This window comes from Equus asinus, chromosome 5 (assembly GCF_041296235.1).
Source record: "Equus asinus isolate D_3611 breed Donkey chromosome 5, EquAss-T2T_v2, whole genome shotgun sequence".
In the NCBI taxonomy this organism is placed as follows: Eukaryota; Metazoa; Chordata; class Mammalia; order Perissodactyla; family Equidae; genus Equus; species Equus asinus.
In genome coordinates, this window is record NC_091794.1 from 35,774,841 (window position 1) to 35,795,255 (window position 20,415).

Genomic DNA, 20,415 nt, shown 5'->3' on the forward strand with positions numbered 1-20,415 from the left:
GGTTTCCATATCAGGAAAAGGAATTAATATGCACTAGCTGAAAAGTCACTGGTATGAAATTTCAGTTCTCTTTTAGCCGCATATTCCAGTAAATGAGTTTCTGTATTTTTTTTTTCCCTGCACAAATCTGAATCAGCTCCCTTGTTTCTGTCACTCCCCTGACCCTGGCCCAATTAGCCTGGTTATTTCTAACGTCCACCACCTGCACCTAAAGTGCTGGCATGGGGCCTGAGCGGGGAAGGGACGTTCCACTCTCTTCTGCTGGGAAATGAGACCATTAACAAGGGCAGAAGACCAAGTCTGAGGAGGAAAGATGAGTCCAGTTTTAGGTCTAAAATTCAGGGTTGGTTCTAAAGATATACACTGTGGAGACACGCATCTAGATGCTAATAACAACTATGAGAACTTATGACGTGGAGTGTAGGCTACAGACTGGACTCAGGGCTAAGAAGTTCTCGCAGGGGATAGAGAGCCCAGAAGCACAGTGTCACAGGAGCCATTCTGACTGTGAGTTATAAGGGGCAGGTGGCCAATAGTGCAGCAAAGGACAGCAAGGTGTCCACAGAATGTGGTCATGAGACTCTTATTGATCTTGGGAAGAGTCGTATCCAGTGGAATGATCAGGAACCAGAAGCACGAAGTTTAAATATATTTTTTATTATCTACTAAGCATGGTATCCAATGCTACCAATGATTTCTACTGAACACAGATGTTTAAGAGTTAATATATAACAGCATCCACCAACGTCAATTTTCTGGTTTTGACAATGTGCTATAGTTACGTAAGATGTTATCACAAGGAGAAGCTGGCTGAAAGGGACACAGGAACTCTCTGTACTATTTTTGCAACTTCTTGTAAGTCTTAAAATATTCCAAAATAAAAAGTATTTGTTCAAAAAGAGTGAATATGGCGAGGCATTTCCAAAGACTCACGTTCAGCTGCACACACAGGCTTCTGCAATGTCGCTGCTCAGACCCAGACACCCTCTCTCCTCAAAGGGCAGTGGCTGTCCCCTTCACTCACCCTGAGCTATGGCCCTGGAGAGAGTGAGTTTTGCAAGGAGTCAAGTGGCATAGGCTCTACAAGCACTAGTGGCACTAGCCCCTAACTTTGGACCTGGCGTCCAGGCTCCGTGGGAGCCTCCATGTTCTCCCCTGTGAGGTGGACGCTCAGGGTCTGGGGGATGTCAGTGAGAGAGTGTGCTTCCCTTTCTTCCACGTCGCACGGTTATGACCACTCACCAGGGATCTACTTCTGTCTCTTCCCCTTTCAGGATGCTTCCATTGCACACAGATTCCACATGATGAGAGAGAAACACCCAGAAAAATTCAACAGCAGGTAAGAGGGCGATGCGGCTGCAGCCGCCGCTGCCCTGCCCGCCCGCCCCGCCCCGCGCGGCCGGCCAGTCCGAGGCCGCCACCTGCTCTCACCCAAGTGTTCTTGGCCCGGCCGCCCGGGGACTTCGCCTTCCTGCCACGTTGCCGGAAGGAGGGCTTCCATTTCCAAAAAGAACACAATGTCAGAAACCTGCCGCCGCCCGGCCTCCTGACCCCTCCCAGAGGAGGATGTGCGGAGGGAGGGCGTGGTGCACCCCCCGCCTTGGGGCAGTTGGGGGGACAGTCAGTTCTTGGCTAACTGGAACCCCCTCCTAGGGCTCGGCCGCTTTCTCAACACGTACACCTCCCCGACCCCCAGCCCCGAGATTTCTCTGGGGAGGGGCAGGCAGGGTGGCAGCAGCCTCAGTTTCTCACCATCTCAAAGGGGAGGGGACGGCAGCTCCAGGGCCAGGGCGTCGCCTCTGCCTCCCCCGACAGCAGAGGGCAGCAGAGGGAGGCCTCTGCAGAGGCGGCGAGATCCGGAGCCCACCAGATCCCAGCCTCAGCCTGCCCGCTGGGTGAAGTCTGGATGTTAGGTCCAAAAGTGAAAGGAGTGAGAAAACTAGATCATTTGCAAACAAAACCAATCCTTGCTAGCGGGAGGAAATTTGTGAGACGTGAGTTCTGACTGGCTTATAGCGAACCCTGGGACTATTCAATTACCTTTCTCCCTTCTTCTTTGTTTCTTCTCCTTGGTTGATTTCCATCCTTTTTCTTCTTTGTGTACCACTTCAAGATGATCACTGGACCGCACCCCACCCTCAGGCAGGTGGGGAGGAGAGTGGATATTAATTAGGAACCTGAAGGACTTGACTTTATTTAGCCCACACGATTGTCTTCAAAGCACAGGTCTCTGTTATCTGCAGGCTTTCGTTTAAAGCACCTCCGAAGAGCTCCATCTTTTCATTCCTACTCCTTGCCCCTGACCCCCCAGCCTGGGGGTTAACTGAGAACTAGAAAGTCTTTTTAGGCATCAGAAACTGAACATAATGAAGCTACTTTGGCTTCAGAAAGAATAGTGTGTGGGATCTAATAGTAGCTGAACTAACCTTATTAAGACGTGCATTCTGTCAGAGGCATATTCCGTCTTTCTCTCACACACAGACGGTGCACACTCACAAAACACTATTAACCCGTGTACTTTCAGCCCCTACTCCTACTGTAGTCACAAACTTACAAATCAATTGATGATCTTCTCACGATCTCACAATTTCACTCTCATCTATACACAAAATCACTTTTTAAAAAATCCTGCTCTTGCATCCGTTCCAGACTTTTCACACAGGTACCCTTATGCATACTCATGCACACATGCTTGTCAAGATGCCATATGCTTGTGAAATCCATGGGGGTTCCATTCATTCATTCATTCAGTGAATGTATCTTTCGAAAACATACTACATCCCAGGCGCTGTTGTGTAGGTGTTTTGGGTAGATATATGTTGGGGGCTCACAGTCCAATGGTGGAGACAGGCTGGAAGGCAGATTTGCATAGTGATTTGCGTGAAGTGATGTCTCAAGGTGATCTGTGGGAACACAAAGCAAGGGCTTGAACTTGATGTCGAGGATCTTCAACTACAGAGATGCCGGAACCAAGACACAGAAAACCAGTATTTTCCAGGTCGACAAAAAAAGAAGGGCAACCTACTGAGAAGGAACCAAATGTACAAAAAGACCCAAAGGAGTGAGAGGAAACAGCATACTCACGGAAGGGCAAGATGCTCAGTGAGGTCCGTTGTGGGGTCTCTAGGCGCAGAAAGAAGCAAAACCTCTGTCGTTTGTAGAGAGCAAGGAAGCAGAGGGAGGGAGAAATGTCTCCATGTTCCAAAGATCATTAGACAGGATATGACATAAATAGAGCACCCATCAGTCATCCACATGATTGAGTACAACCAGAAAGATACCTCTGTCAGAAAAAGTTGTAACTGTGCATTTCAATGTAAAGGATGAACAAATACACTGAGATCTGAATGACCGTTTTTCCTTGCCACTTCCAGTTCCCATTAACTAGACTACTCTTGGCCGTTACATGTGCACCTCAGCCTTCACCTGGCTGAGATCAAGGTAGTGTGGTCACCTGGATGACAGGCACGGGGATTTGCATGTAAATCCGTGTGCCTGCTGCTAAGTGAAGACAGAGTGGCGCAGAGGTACTCCCCGTTTCATCAGGTCCCAGAACACTTCCTGTTAAGAACTTTGAATCCATGCTGCTTCTGCACTTCCTGCTTGCTCATGTTGAAAATACCCGAGTGCCCAGTTTGTCCACTGAGAGGCAGGCGAGCAGCCATTTTCTCCAGGCTTCCTTATTTAGCTTTGGAGATGGTCTTAAATAGGCAGGTGGTTGTTGCCATGGTTACCCCATTACACCAGCAGCTAAACTTAGGAAGGGCCACAAGGGATAGGAAGAAAGCTTGATACCCGGGATTTGGAAATGTAAACGATATTATCAAACAAGGCCTTGGTTTACTCGGCTGAACTTATGTTTTCCAAAGAGCCTGCTTGGCTGGACGCCCTTACTGTTAGCGGCTGGGACTAGGCCCTGAGGGATGACCCTGAGGTTCAATCTAGAGAGTTGTAACTGTTTTGTTTTGTTTTGTTCTGAACAAGGGAGCGTGACTAGACTGGGCTAGAATTTATCAGGAAACGTGATGCTTTCGCATTGCTCATTCAGTTTTCTGGGCTTTTCCAACAGGAGTTCTTAACCTGAGGTATAAGGGCTGCATGAGCTCTGAGACCATCTTGAAATTGGGTGTAAGATATTGAGTATATTTTTCTAGGGAGAATGTCTGTAACTGTCAGGTTTTTGAAGGGACCCATAATCCTCAAGTGGTTAAAAGTCACAGTTCTGAGGCCTCTTTGAATCCTAAGAGGCATCAAATTATGACTCAACTACTGGGGTTTCAGGAAATTCCTCCCCAGTGGCCTCTCTACACAGGTGGTTGCCAGGGAAGGTTGCACAAAACTAAGTTATGTTCCCTGGCAGAATGGCTTTGTTAGTGGAGCAGGAACCAGACCCAGGGAGGCAGGAAGATGAGCAAAGTGTAATGGGCAAGGGAACAAAGGCCTTTGACAGCAGAGGTGGGGCAACTTTTGGTACATTCTACTTCCTAATCATTGATAGGCTAATTATTAATTGCTAATTTAGGAATGTTATGAAAATTATCTTCTCGTTGTTGGCATAAACAACAGAAGAGAGATTTAGTTCAACTGAAATTCTAACATGTTGGTGTTCTAGGAATCAAGGGTAAATAATACGTGGCCCCTGCCTTCAAGGAATTCATAGTTTAGCAAAGAAGGAAAAATAATCCTCAAATATTTTTTACAAAATCATTTCACATACAAAGAGGTTGGATTTTATAGGTCATATAGTGTACAGAAAGTTGTATAGTATAAGACACTTATTAATGGTTGTATCCCAATGTTACTTGTAAATGAATTGTTAAGAGTGTAGAAATAGTGTTATAAGGAAACCAAACTAAGAACTGTTATTTTTTTAGTTCCTCTACATGCCAGGTAGTTAACTAGGTTCTTTAAATACATTAGATTATTTAAATCCCAAAACCACCCTACAAGGTAAATATTAGCATTCCCATTTCACAGATAAAGGAACTGTGGCTGGGAGAAGCCAAGTCACCTAACCGAGGTCATACATTGTTTTAAGCAGTGGGGCTGATATGATTCTTTTTTTAAAAATTGAGATATAATTGACACAAAACGTTATATCGGTTTCAGGTGTGTAACATAATGATTCAATATTTTTATATATTGCGAAATGATACCACAAGAAGTCTGATATGATTCTAACCTAGTTCTAATTCCAGAGTTCAAACTCTGTTTGCCGCACCTGCTGTCTCCCATGGATTTCACTTAGTAAACACCTATTGTATATCAAACACTCTCATGGGTACTTATTATGCATGATCTCACTCAGTGCTCGCAACAACATGCATGTGTATGTGCTACCATCCCCATTTTAGAGACGAAGACATGGAGGCTAAGGAGGGCGGAGCTTTTATCAGCTCCATTCACCTTTATGGATTGTCTCTGTAGGAGAACGCCTGCTGAGTTCTAAAGCGGGACCAGAGGTACACCACCCACTCTTACCTTACGTGGAATGACTCTTCTCCCTATCTCAGTGTCCACAGCAAGGAGCAGGACCAACTGTATGATTTGCATGGCCCAGTGCAAAATGTAGGCCCCCTTATTCAAAAATTATTAAGAATTTCCAGTTTGTGACAGCAGAGCATTAAACCAAGCCAGGGCCCTTCTAAATGTGAGACCCCATGTAGCTACACAGATCTCACTCCTATGGGGTTGCAAGGAGAGAGGAGTTAATAAAAAGAAGAAACATTTGCCAGGACTCACAAAGTGGGGAGTTTGCAGTAAAGGTAAAAGAATGGAGGAAAGCAAGTTCCAACCAGGGGAGGAAGGAGAGGGATTATCAGTCCCCCAAACAGGTGGTAGTCAGTGTTAGCAGATGAACTGAGGATGCCACTAAAGTCTTCCAGATACCCAAGAACCAGTCCTCCATGAAGTTTATGGGTTAACTTTCTGTGAAGGGTTTTGTATATATGGAATCCATACGTAAAAGCTACCTAATTCCAATGTCACTGTTAGTGAGTGTCCAGAAAGAGAATCTAACTATGGAATTTTTTCCTTGTTGGTCAGAAACTCAGAGCACTTGAGGAATGTGTTATTCTAAACCTGTTGAGTGTCATCCACTTCAATATGTCCCTCAGCAGTTTAGGCTGAGGCAAGATGCTTCCTGTTAGGCCGTTCAAAGGGACCGAAACAGTGCTTCATTCCTAAAGCTGACCACCTTTCCCAAAAGCCCTTGGGTAATTAACAGGCTCTGGAGTGTTAGCTTTCTTGGAGCCAGGCCCGTAAAGTAGCTGATGAGGGGTTCCCCAGAAGCCCTAATGTAGGCTGAGTCCTTAAGAGATTGGAAATACATCTTGCAAATAACTAAGCGCTTAGTAGATATTTATAGAATGAGGCAGCAGGGTATAGTCTAAGTTGGCATCAAAACTTGGCTCTGCCGCTTAGTAGCGTGTGACCTTGGGCAAGTTACTTAATCTCTTTAATCCTTTGCTTCCTCCCCTGAAAATCTTGCAAGGTTGCTGTAAGTATTTAACAAGATCATGTGTAAGTTCACGACACACAGTAGGTTCTCAATAACAATTTTTTGTTGAGTATCGTTGAATGACGACCCTGAGAAAAGCATTGCCTTAAATTGACAATAAAGCATTGACAATGAATGGCTTTTCTGATGGAGTGGCAAGTGGATTCACTTGACATGGCCCTTGAACTGAAAAGTTGGAGGACAAGTGAAAGTTGGAGAAGACCCCAGCTATGATACATAAATCTGTCCAAAGCCCTCTCTTAGAGGGTAGGAGGATAGCATCAATCAGCCAGGATTGGGTTTGAGTCTACAGGACTGGAATTGTAGAGAAAATTTCCTTCACTGGCTCCATGGGTGTCCAAGAGGCAGAGGTTTGGAGTCTGAATGCCAGAGATTCTGAGTCCAAATGCCAAGTCTAGGCTAGAGGCAGGATCGAGGTAGGGGGTCAGAGACCCCAGCTGACATGGTAATGAGAGGAACTGAGGCCGTGGAGTACACAACTGGTGGGTAGGTGGGTGTCCCAAAACAGTCAGACACTGGAGATGTGACTACCCCTCCTTCACTGATGCTCATTCCCCTTACCCACCCAACACCTCTTCCCCCACTTTTGGTGAACACAGAGATGTTGTGTGGAACATGAAATAGAAGCCAGTAAAGCTCAAGTCATACAATTCTGGAAATGAAAGGGCCTCCTCTCTTGAATGCCTCTGGTAGGTTCTGCAGTCACAGCATAAATGGTATCACCATTTACATAAGATTTTTCTTTTTTTTAATCTAAAAATGAAACCATTCTAAGTTACTCTTCCCAGGAGCCCTGTGAGGTAGCCCCGTGTTACAGCCCAGATGTTTGACTTTCCTAAAGCATGAAGATCCACAGCAGCAGATACAGCAGGTTGCAGTCCTTGCCGTTGCAGTCTCCATTCTGTGCCCCGAACTGCATTTTGCCTTTCCTCGTCTCCTACCTGGTACTGCAAGAGAGACCTGCCCTGGGTACCCAGGGGTCCAAACTGCCTGCACCTGTTTCCCTAAATAGATCAAAATATCTTTTTCAAATATTTGGAATTGAGAAATCCCCAAATGAAGTTGATTATGGCATTTTCTATTTTTATTTTACTGCTTTAGGTATTTACAAAAGAAATGCAAACCTTATGCTTTGTGTTTAGGTACCTTTGGCTTTTCAAGTCAGTTCTGACAGAGCAACTTACTTAATTACTTGAATGTTTATGTACTAGCCCACAAAAATGTTTTATCCCCCACCCTTCCCACCACTCCCCCCCCCCCCGGGGAGAGATGCAGAGAGGAAAATGAATGAAATATGGGTTCATGTTTTTTTTTACCAGGCGTTCATCATTATGCAACTGCAAAGACCAGGTTTTTTTTGGCTGTCTTATTTGTTTACACTCAGCCCTTGATTATTTGCAGAAATGAAGGAACAGCACCACAGATCATTTAAAGCTGTGGATGGTCAAAGATTTTAGGAGGCTGTTATTAATATTTGTTTGCAGGTTTCTCTCCCCTAAAGATTCACGATATTTTAAATAATACCATGAAATCACATTGACTCTTAACATTTCCTTCATTTTCCTCCTGGGTCTCCAGTCCATGTTGGAACGGACAGCACAACTTCTCAGGCTGGGGCACATGAGCAGCTTGTGTCTCAAGACGCCCTACAAACAGTTCCTTACTGTAGCTTACCAGGCACTTTTTTCTAGTCCCTGCCAGGCTAGAACAAGAACAGTATGATTCAAGTCAACAGAGAGTGGAATCAATTTGTGATACTATCAGAAGGAACTTGAAAGCAAGCTGTTTTTAAATCTTTATAAGACCAGATAATCCTCAAGTTTATCAGTCTTTATTGATTGACTGATCTCTAGAAATATTTCCATCGAAGAGCTCAAGACGTAGTATATAATCAAGGTCGGAAGGGTTAAGGTCTGCGTGATAACCTCACAGAAGAAAATCAAAGTACAAATTCTAAGTGAGGTAGGAGCTGGCTAGGTCCTCAAACGGGTGTTGACAGTCTGGATGCTTTCCAGGACAGAGAGATCGGGAAAGTGCTGGAATGTGAAACCACGTCTTCTAAGGAAGGGCTGAGTTTAGGATTGTTTCCCAAGAGAAGACTTAGGGAGAAGTGATTAGTGGCCTCAAATTTTTAAAAAGTGTTTCCGTAAAGGAGGGATTAGGTTATTTTGCATGATAAATGAATGGGAAAAGTGACTGGATAGACCAATTTGAGCCCCAAATAAAGGACATCAATTCTACCAATTAGAGCCATCCTCAGTGCAGGGGGCTGTTGGGGTGGGGGAGGGGAGTGAGTTTTCACATTTTATGCTCAGGCAGGTCTGGACAATCATTTGGAGATCCAGTGGGGCCAAGGGCCCACGAGTGCAGGTTCTAGCATTAGACAGTTGTGTTCAAATGCTGGAGTTGTCACTATCCACTTGCATGTGACCTTGACCAAGTTACTCTTCTAAACCTCAGTCTGCTCACCTGTAAAATGGGAATAAAATATTGCATTAGTTCCCTATGGCTTCTGTAACAAATTACCACCAACTTGGTGGTGTAAAACAACACAGATTTATTATATTTCTGTTTGGGAAATCAGAAGTCTGAACTAGGTCTCACTGGGCTAAAATCAAGGTGTCATCAGACTTGCATTTCTGTCTAGAGGCTGTAGGGGAGAATCCATTGCCTTGCCTTTTCCTGCATCTAGAGCCTGTCCACATTCCTTCACTTGTGCCCCTCTTCCTTCTTTAAAGCCAGCAATGGCCGGTCAAGTCTTTCTCACATTGCATCCCTCTGACAGTCTCTCTTCTGCCTCCCTCTTCCACTTAAAAGGACCCTTGTGATTACATTGGACCCACTCAGATAATCCAGGGTAATCTCCCCATGTCAAAGTCAGTTGACTGCCAGTTTAAACTCCATCTGCAACCCCAATTGCCCTTTGCCATGTAACCTAACATGTTCATATCCACAGGTTCCAGATATTGGAACGTGGACATCTTCAGGACATTATTCCACCTACCACAAGTATCTTATCTCATAGAATTATTCTGAAGATCCAATGAACCAGTGCTTTAAAGTGCTTATTCTAGGGGCTTGGCACATCAATGCCAGCTATTATTATTATTATTCTCGTTATTACAAAGACAGATCCTACATCAGATAATAGTAATGTTAGAAACTGAAAAGCCCTTAAAACGCTGGAATTTGGTAATTCTCTAAGAGGACAAATAAATACCTATTGGTCGTAGGGTATGAGTCATCAGTGTAGCAAGATATGGTGTGGTTTTTTTCCTTCGTTTATCCTAATAAAGTTTTTTCAGTAAAATGCCAATACATTTATCATTCTATAATTTAATCATACATCATACAGCAGGATTACATAGTATATTACAATATCATTATAAGTAATTTGTAAAGTTGAGAAAAGTTAAAGTAAGAAAAAAATCAACCACTCGTAGACCTATCACTCAGAAACACAATATTGCTGGCCATTTTGGTGCATTTCTGCAGTTTACTTGATACACATATTGTAAAATATTTGTGATAATATGTTTTTATCAAGTTGTATATACTATTTTTAAACTTTTCTTTATACAAGTAATTAAGGCTTATTGTAGAAAAGTAAATCATTTTGTCCCCCCCAAAAAATAAACACTTTTAGCATTATAACGTATTTTTCTTCAGCACTTTCATTGCACAATTTTATTTACTTGAGATCACACTGTATACACTGGTTTAAAACATTAAGACAGTATCAGTTACAGGTTATGAAAGGAAAATGATATAAAGAAGCTGACTGGAGTGAGTTTATCTGCAGTGGGAGTTTTACTAGTCTTTTCCATCTAAAAAAAATATCCCAGTGATTTTGTCCAGTCAATATGAGAGTTTTAAAGATATCATGACTCAAGTCCCTTTGCAAGTGAAATAACTATTTGATGTGTTAGGCAGCTCCACTTTTGTGGAGAGTAAATAAAAAGATGTGATTCTCTTATGGTTTCTCTGTATCTGAAAAAGACCAGTTTGTGTTTTAGGTAACCATCAGAGGTAGCAAGAGTTGCCATCTGACCTCTGCAGTGGTGTAGTTTTTTAAGCAAGCACGACTATCAGGGTGTTTATTAAAGTGCTTAGAAAGGCAGTATTCCCAATATAATCAGCATTGCTCCAATTCATACAAACAATAGGAGCCATCCTTTATTGAATGCTTTCAAGAATTTAATTTACATTATTTTTAACTGGCACAACACTCCAAGTATAAGCTAAATATTATCGATCCATTTTACAGATGAGAAAATTGAGGCTCAGAGGGATTATGCAACTTGCTCAAGAATGTGCAACTAGTTAACAGGGGAACTGCTGTTCAAACCTAGGTCTGTCTGATCCCCACTACACTTCCCTGCCTCCCTGAGTGCCCCATTTGGTGCCCTGTGACCAGAGAAGCACCCAAGAAAGAGACTAGAGAAGAGCTACAGAGAAAATTAACGGGACCCGTGAGGAAACTTTAAATAAACAAAAATCTTTTTTATTTTTCCTGGAGAGGATAAGCAGAGAATGTATTGGCAGCGGGCCTCAAGTGTGTGAAGGATTCACAACAGGAAATAGGGACCACACCTCCTTACGCTTCATCTGGGTTCAGGAAAGAATGAGAGGAGAGACTGTGCTTCTAAAGTGAGGAATTGCCATTTGGGATGGAAGGAAGAATCTCCTGGCTTGGAGACATACTAAAGGCTAAAGTGAGTTATTGAGAGAAGTTATGGAATGTCTTGCAAAGGTTTCTAAAAACAGAAGGCAGCCTCATTCTTCTAGGATGACAAACACATCACCCTCTCTAAGCCCAGGAGTGAGCCCATGGCACCCACCAAATGGGAGCCCTCTGCTTCCCACCCCACAACCAACTGGGTGTCTCATGAAACCTCTTACCTCCTTTGTTCCTCAGTTCCCAATTGGTCCCCAAGATGGCCCCTCCTCAGGATTTCCTCAGCAGCCTCCTGGCCCATCTTGATGCTTTTTCCTCTCAGGCCTGCCCTACCTGCAGCTGCCCATGTGTTTTGTCCTGTTGCTGCCACAACTCACATCCTATTTTATAGAACTTAAACTCACCTGCTTTGCATTCAGGGGCCTTTATAAAATTCTCCTTCTCAAATGCCACCCAGATCATCATTTGCTTCCTCCATTACTCTCACCTTCCCCACGTGTGCCCTTCACTCCTCATTATGGTATGACCTCTCCTTCTGGGGCTTAATCATCACCTATGACTTGTTGCAAAATGCAGTCCAAGTATTCTGAACTCTCCCTCCCCGACCAACCCCAGCCCTGGCCTCCACCTTCTCTTAGAATCCGCCTATAAGGTTTTAGATGTATTTTCTCCCACTTTGGCTTTTCCTCTCTGTCTTCTATAGTCATTGTTTTGGTGCTAAACTGTTATCTCCCCACCTCATTCATAACCTTGTTCGCTCAGAGAAGGGTCCAAACCCTCTTTGGGACCCACTGACCTAAAACCAGAAGGGTGGTACTGAGCATGTTCCCTCATTTGGCCAAAATGTGTTGAGCATCTATTTTGTGTTAGCATCATCTTAGGGCCGAGAGGAAATCCTGATTTCTACAGCTCCTACTTCCAAAAGTCCATGGTTCTAGCTGGGAAGATGAAGCTATTATCAACTGTATTAATTTCCTAGGGCTGCCATAACAAATTACCACAAACTGAGTGGCTTAAAACAGCACAAATTTATTCTTTCACAGTTCTGGAGGCTATAAGTCTGAAATCAAGGTGTCAGCAGGATTGGTTCCTTCCCCAGGCTCTGAGGGAGAGTCTGTTCCGGGCTTCTCTTCTTGCTTCTGGTGGTTGCCAGCAATTCTTGGCATTTCTTGACTTGGAGCTGCATTCCTCCAATCTCTGCCTCCGTCTTCACATGGCGTTCTCCCTCTGTATCTCTCTGTCTCTCTGTCCAAATTTCCCTCTTCTTATAAGGACATCAGTCATTGGATTTGGCCCACCTTAGTCCAATATGATCTGATCTTAACTTGGTTACATCTGCAAAGACCCTATTTCCAAATAGTCACATTGACAGGTACTAGGGTTAGGACTTCAACATAACATTTTGGAGGACAGAATTCAACCCACAACATCAACCCTCCCTCAAACACTTACAAAAGAAGGAAATACAGGGGCTGGCCCCGTGGCCGAGTGGTTAAGTTCGCGCGCTCCGCTGCAGGCGGCCCAGTGTTTCGTTAGTTCGAATCCTGGGCGCGGACATGGCACTGCTCATCAGACCACGCTGAGGCAGCGTCCCACATGCCACAACTAGAAGAACCCACAACGAAGAATACACAACTATGTACCGGGGGGGCTTTGGGGAGAAAAAGGAAAAAATAAAATAATAAAAAAAAAAAGAAGGAAATACAGTATATTATGGTGAGCTTTGTTTTAACAAGGGGACATGAATAATGAATGTGTTGTGGGAGCACCTAACTCAGAAAAGGGGATTAGACTTCAGAAAGAAGTTTACATTTGAGTGCGAGCTTGAGAGAGAGATGGGAGTTCATCGAAGAAAGGAGCTAGGTGCATGCTAAGAGGAGAGAAGCTGCCTGGCCAAAAGGCAGAAGTTTGAGAGGACACTGGACAGGAGAGTAAGGCGAGCGGTTCCGAGGTAAGATGGAAAGGCACGTGGGAGGCAGCTATGGCAAGTTCTTGGTGCTCTGCACAGGAGTTTGCACTTTTTCCTATGGGTGAGTGAGTGGACAGTGAGGTAATCCGTCAGCAAATCATTTTGGAATAGATCAAAGAAGGAATGAATTATCTTTCAAAGTATTTGCAGAGCCAAAATTTCAGGGCTCCTCAAAACACTGGAATCTTTCCATTCTGAGTCTTGCTGGAGTGTTAGAATAGTGCAGGGTGTGGGTCAAAGAGAGACCCAGGGAGAGAGGGGAAGAGGTGACCCCCAAGAGGAAACAGAAAGAAGAGGTGACGTCAGGAGAGAGAGAAGGAGAACGAGCTCTGTCAACTTGGGGGAGTTAGCACGTATCAGGGCCAGAAAAACTATGGAAACCAACACACAGCTTTCTTGCAAATCCTGAATTTTGATGCATGGTATTTGGTTGTGGAAGTAGAGATCTACGTTGAAAAAAAATCCACATGACATTCTGTCTTCCTCGCCACCACAATTTCAGATTCTCTCTTGCAGAAGTTTGACTTCAGTGGCTTTTAAACTTAGCTTAACGTGGTTTTTGTTTGTTTGTTTGTTTGGTTGGTTGGTTGTTTTTAGCTCCAGAGAAAAAGATATTAGAGTTTATTAACCCTCTAGCATACTTTACTAATTAGAACTTGGGAAGAGTATTGTCCTTTTGCCTAGGGCATTTTTACGATACAGCAGAGTCCATCTTTATATTTAGAGCTGATGTGATTAGCATATTTATTCCGATATATTTTCCTTAAATTATTCATACTTACACATGTTTTATTAAAAAGAGATTGTCAAACAAGGTGGAAGAGTCATAGATAGTCTCAAGAAAGATTCAAGTGATTAATTCTTCATTTAAATCAACACTTACTAAAGAAAATTTTAATGCACTTATTATTTGGCCAAAGGAAAGTTTGAAAGCTGCCTTTTGCTGTACCTATCAGAAAAGTCAGTAGCTCTCTTTAGTGAAATGAGTGAATTATCTCTCAAGAAACCCTGAACAAATGGCTTTACAACTCCATGTGTCAGGCTGCGTCACCCTTATGTGATATGTAGATAGTATTCCCTGGGTTTCGTTGCATTCAGAATCGGAAGAACTGAGTTTCAGCTGCCACTCTGCCTCTTACTTACCTGGTATCCTTGGGGAAGTTACTCACTTCCCTGAGTCTTAATTTTCTGATGTGTAAAATGGAAATTACAACTCTCTCACAAGATGCTTGTGAGAATTAGAGTGGATAAATGGATTTGAAATGTTTCAGATGTTAGTATGATGCTACTAATTACTACAGGACTTTGTAAGGTAAGCATGCAGCAGTATATGTGTAAGTACATTGTAGAATCTCCAATTTAAATGCATATGTTGATTCTTGTCTCTAACAATAACTTATAGAATCTTGCCTTTGGACAGCACTCTAGGTTTCAGTCCCTTTCTCGGTATAAGCATCTCTTCTATAAACGCCTCTCTGAGGGGGGTCATCAAATCTCTACTTTGAAGATTAGAAATCTCTACTTCAAAGATTGTGGGAGTGTTCAATTTTTTTTTTTTTTTTTGCCTTACCACTTTACATTTTACTAAAAAAGCATTTCCCTGATCTTTTAATGCTCTTGAATGAAAGAGGGGCCCTCCTCATTTCAAGAATGTACTTATACCCTCAAATTGCTAAAGCATCAGGGACTTGCATAATAGCTGAATATTCACGTTTATTGAGCCTACACTTAGATTGAAATTCCTCACTGTCTGGTAACAAAATGTTTTCTATTCTGTTGAATGAAGAGTGCCTTTAATCTTGAAAGTGGGCCTTTTTGGAGAGCATTTCAAAGTGCCAATCAAGCCAAGTACCCTACCTTGCCTTTGAACTCAATGAGCTGAAAGTGTGTGTGTAATCTCCAGCTTTGGGTTACCACAGGTCAAGAGATGGTAGGAACATTGTGGATAAATAAAAACCCAAACTGTTAGTCTTAGTGAAACTTTTATTGGAGCTGTCAACACAGAGCCTTCTAATTAATCAAGTTCCCCCTTTCCTCTTCTGTATCACCTTGCCCTTGAACTTGGGCAGGGAGAGGGATGCAGGCTGCTCATACTCACGGTTTCGGCAGACATGTGCAGGGCTGGGGTGACGATAATACAATAGGAAGCCCTCTGATTTGAGCTGATGGCCTGGTTCATGATTTGTGCTTATAATCTTATTCCCCACCCAAATGGTGAAGAGTGTAGTAAAGAAACATGAAATAGTCAACAGTAAGTCAATGGGTTAGAAAAGAAGAGATTTGAGGACTGGATAGTTTGTCCCTTAGTAATCAAGACTTGATAGTATAAGGTTAACATTCATAATAACCACCTGTTTGTGCAAAGTGGAAAATTCAGGGGAAAGGTAAACATGAGCTTAAGCTCCTTCTCTAAGTTCATTACTTGGTGTTCCATGATTGTGGAATAGTTGATAAACCTACAAGGTTGTGCCTGATTTATAAACACAGAGCAACTGAAAACATTTTTTCCCCAGAAAAGGCGGACTTGGGATGCTATTTTATTTCTGTGCACATGATCTTTGCAAACGGCAACAGCTTCAGCTCTTACCCTGCTGCAGCTGGTCAGCCCTTGAAATCAAACACATATTAGGACTCATGACCAAAGGTAGCAACAGCTCAGATGGGAAGGATCACATTGGGAAGGAAGTGGGGGAGATGTTTTTGAGGCAGCTTCTAGGGAAATTCCCAGGAGGAAACTACAAAGGTCTATATGAGGAGTCACAAATCCAAACGCTACCAGAGGCCAGGCAGTTAATGTAAATGGGGGAAGTGGTGGATATGAGGCTTTCAGGAATGGTGGGGACTCTAGGACAGTGGAGAGCGTGTGCCCTGTGTAATGGGAACAGCCAATACTCAGCTCCACCAATTGTTGCAGATTGGAAAGCAACCTAATATTAACAGATCTGATTTCTCAAGAGAAGCTGGGCTCCAGGTGTGTATGTAAAACCTTCCAATTTTAAAAACCACTGTGCAAGTCAAATAAAGACATTCCTAGGCCTCATAAGATCCATGGGTCTCCAATTGTCACATTGATGCCCAGGAAATACAACATTAGGGATGTGATGGGGGCCAATTATTAATTTTTCTTGCTTGACCTTGGTCGCAAATTATTGGTGCTGCAAATGTAAACTGATCTCCTACCAAAGAAGAGAATGAATGGATTCCAGGAAACTTAAGAGGTTAGTGTATTTGCATTGATGAAGGGTTCCTAGATGTCCTAAAAGAATGATCCAGAAAGAAAAGGGACTCAGAAGGTCAGAGAGAACATAAAGCAAAGTCGGAGTCTGATTAATAAATAGATGCAACATGAAAATAAAGAGGAAATGCCCAATCCCAGTTTGAGGAGAAAAAATAACTACCCAAACTGGATAGATTTGGACCTTCTGGAGAAGGGAAAGCAGAACAGCTAACAGACTTATTCTGAGGTTTGATGAGAGCCTATGGAGATTGCTACCCAGGTTGTCTTCTTCAAGTATGTATCAAAGTAGCATTGGTTAAATTGCCTCCCATGGGATGTTAAAAATAGATTCATAGGAGGATGGGGGAGAGGGAGCTCAGTATTCATATACACTTGGGAAATTCCAAGTTAAATACATTTCTTTTCTCTATAATATGGTAAAGAGACTTTAATATAGATTCTAACTTATTGAGACCTTGTAAAAGCAGGATCAATATTTAGTTTCCCAAATTTACTTGACCACAGTATCCCCCAACTGCAGAGCATCTTATGAGAGCAGTATTTTGCTGAATTCACATTGGTGAAAACCACTGCATTAGAGACAAAAAGGAGTGCACATACTCATATAACCCACAGGGTATTTCTCCTTTCTGGCTGTGGGTGTCGGGGCAAGTCACGCATGCAGAAGAATCCTGGTGAGCATCTCTGGTGACTCTGGTGTCTTGGGTAGGAAGCTAAGGGATGTGGGGCAGAGGCAATGCTCTAGTCCCTTCCTCAGCCATGAGTCATAATTTTAGAAGAAAGAGGCATGTGTGGGGAACACAGGACTGCTCTGTATCTGATCTGAGAATGACTGCTCTTCTGGACCATGGATTTCGGTGCTGGAATGGCAGACCCCTGGCAAGGAATCGGGAGCTTGTCACATAAACCAAGAGGAGTATTTTTGGCCAGGGACTTGAAGACCAAACAGGAGAGCTTTAAAATGAGATTTAAAGGGGATAAAGTAGAATGTTCAAATGAAATTCTAAAATCACAGCCCACAGAGGGGCAGCAGGTGTGAGCTAGAAATAAGAGGCCTGGCAGAGGTAGCGCCAAGCAGTTCTCCCAAGGAGCTGGCAGGGAGGAGCAGCGGGGTCACATCCATGGTGGGGACACGTTTGCCAGCTGCACAGTGAAGGGGCAGAGTAAACGGGTTGTGTTCATTAGGGGAAAGGAGCACGATCTCCGAGATAGCAGAGACTGGGTGGGACACACAACCTGAGTGCCATGCTGGGTGGTAGTGACAAGCCCGCATCATCACAGTCACTGAAATGGGGTTAGGATTGTATACATAAGGATAAGAAGTCACAAACATCAGAGTGGAAGCAGAGCCGGGAGCATATGGATGAGATTTTCAAAAGGGCAAGATAGAAAGGATTTTGCTGGCGGTGTCTACTATAGTCTTCTCAGGCAGAGTGAGGCTCTGCTTTCTTATTTAAGATTTTTTGAACTGGCACAGCAGAAGATGAAATAAGGATGGAAAGGGGGTAGTTACCCAAGCATCTGCCCCATCTAATGAATTGTTGACTTGCCTTGCTAACAATGTCATGACTTAAAAGGTAGAGGAAGCATGGAGGGAACCACTTACTCTGTATTTAATTCTGACCAGGAGGTGTCCAACTGGCTGATGGTGTGGAAGGCACAGGAACTTAGGAGGAAGTAACCAGTTCATCGTGTAGTCTTACGACAGCAAAAGAAAGAAATACGATGCGTCCTTACAATGTGCCCTTTACTATCCTTCCCACGTCTGCTACTTCTCACTGCCTCTGGCACCTCTAGTCCCATCCTAATAAGGACTCCAGCCCAAACTTCAGGGGGGCTATCAGGAGTTTTAGGGGGAAAGAGTCACCATTATTTCCCAGGAGGTTGAGGGAAGCAAAGATTCTCCAATCCAAATTCAGCAGGAAAGATGAGCCACTTGTATTTCAAGTTGGAACTCAGAATCTATGAGGCCACAAAGCCAGTTTTATACATGACAATGCAGTTCTGTTGTGCCATGATTTGAGGCTATATCATATGAAACATACACATTTTCAATTCATATTCCCAACAACCCCTGCAAGGTAGGTAATATCATCCCAATTCAAAGATGAAGAAACTAAGGGACAGAGACTAAATGACTTGCCCAAGGCCACGTGGCAGATAAGTGACTGACCTGTGGCTTGAACCCAGACCTTTCTGGCTTCTAACCAGAGTTTCTTCAGCTCTACCAAGCTGTCTCCAAAACTAGACATTGGATATATAACGGGTTAGTTAGCTTTTGTAGGTTAGCCTGGAAACCCAACCTCAACATAGCAGTGTTTCTATGGGGAAATGTGCTCAGAGTGACAAACAACTGGCTTAACCAAGGAACTTTTGTAACCTGACCTATCATAAATTGGGTACTGCCTCATGCTCAGAAAGGCTGGTTGTGGGAGGGAGAGAGGAAAGCAGGCTCATTCAGCCTGCATCCCCTCAGACACCATGATACCCTTCCAGTCTAGCTTTGCATTTTCAACGAAGAACAGTCTCAAATGCAACTACAAAATCACCACCATAGTACCTCCCACAAAAGGTAGATGTGAGGACCACATGAGGGGGACCTTTTGGTTTATAAAGCACACAATAAACATTGGATAAGGGGGGACTAAGATAATTCTCAATAGCTGAGGGGTGAGCTGGAGCAGGAGGGAGTGGAGAAGGAGGACAAAGCTTTGCGGTCTCTCTCGGGACCCATTTGGCTGTTACAGTAGCGTGAGGGCGTGGACTGCTTCTCAGGTTGCCTCTGCTTGCCCAGACAGTTCCTAGTTTCTAGCCTTGGTTGGTCAGAACCCAGGAAGTGGCCTTTCTCAGCAAGAGCTCCATTCCAGCAAAGTGGCCTGCCTTCTCTTCGGCATTCAGGGGCTTTGTTCTCATCAGCCATCCTCGTCTGCCTGGGCCTTAAGGGTAGCCGCCTGCCTTCAAATACCAGCTTCCTGGGCTGATGGATGCAAGAATGCTGGGAAAGCATAGTTCACAATCAAAAGCTACACAACAGCTAAGCAATTATTACAGAACCGGAAGGAGGACACAGATACCCATGTGCCTTTGTCCCGCTCCCTCCAGCATGGGACTTCCTTTGGTTCCAGTGTTGGGCTTTGCTGTCTGAGAACTGTGAGAGCAAGCTGATTCAGGGCCCTCCAGCCTCAGCCAAATCGGCCTGAAGGGGATTTTCTTTCCATGAATAAATCTTCAAAGGGAGAAAGGATTGCTAAAGAGCAGCCAAACTCTGTGAGATTTTTTATTTTATTTTATTTTTATTTTTTGGTGTGGGGAGGGAGACGTTTTCTCTGGCAAGGACAGATACTGGCTGGAAAAACACACTGGAGACTTAGGCCCCCAGGAGAGGAAAACCCGAGCTGCCGCACCAGCTGTCTCTCCTGAGAGTCACCCCCAGTAGCAGGACCATGCGGTGGCATTCACATCACTGTGGCAGTTCTCAGGTCGGGCTGTGGGCCCTCAGAGAGACCCCGTGGCCCCAGAAAGGCAGTGTCTGTGAGCACATTCAGCTTCAGTGGCTCACGAGAATCAGAGAAGCCTCTCGGTTTCGACCTGTGTCCCCGGGTGCTGCAGTGGGGGAGGATCTGATTACAGACTTTGGAAGACTTTGTGCTGGAGTCCTGCCCTTAGCAGGAGATATTGTCAGGTGTCCAACAGAATTTGAGAGAGTCTGTCAAAGGAGACTATATCCACAGTCCACAGAAACAATCTGTCTTAGGCGGAAGAGAAGGGTCCCTGTTTAGAAGGTGTAGATTCTTTGGAGCCAGTCTTACCCTGGAAGGGGTGGGGAGAGGCTGCTCTGGACATGAGGCCAGTGGGTTTGGCTCTTTGCTACTTTGGGGCAAGTGTGGAGACCAGAGACCAACAGACAGGCCCAGACCACAGACTCTGTGGCAGAGAGTGCCACAGGGTCCTGAGCAGCCAGAGCCGGAGTCTCTTGGACCATTCTTGGATCTCGTGGCCATGCTCGTGGC

General features: G+C 44.1%; 1 protein-coding gene across 8 annotated transcripts in view; it reads left to right on the top strand.

Annotated features, from left to right (window-relative positions):
• DGKG (diacylglycerol kinase gamma) overlaps positions 1–20,415 on the top strand; it is a 188,176-nt gene that overhangs the window by 104,955 nt on the left and 62,806 nt on the right. For all 8 annotated transcript variants that reach the window (XM_044771245.2, XM_044771247.2, XM_044771248.2 and 5 more), the window contains one exon: positions 1,275–1,339. In XM_044771245.2, coding sequence (XP_044627180.2) covers positions 1,275–1,339 — 65 coding nt within the window. The remainder of the gene's footprint in view (positions 1–1,274; positions 1,340–20,415) is intronic.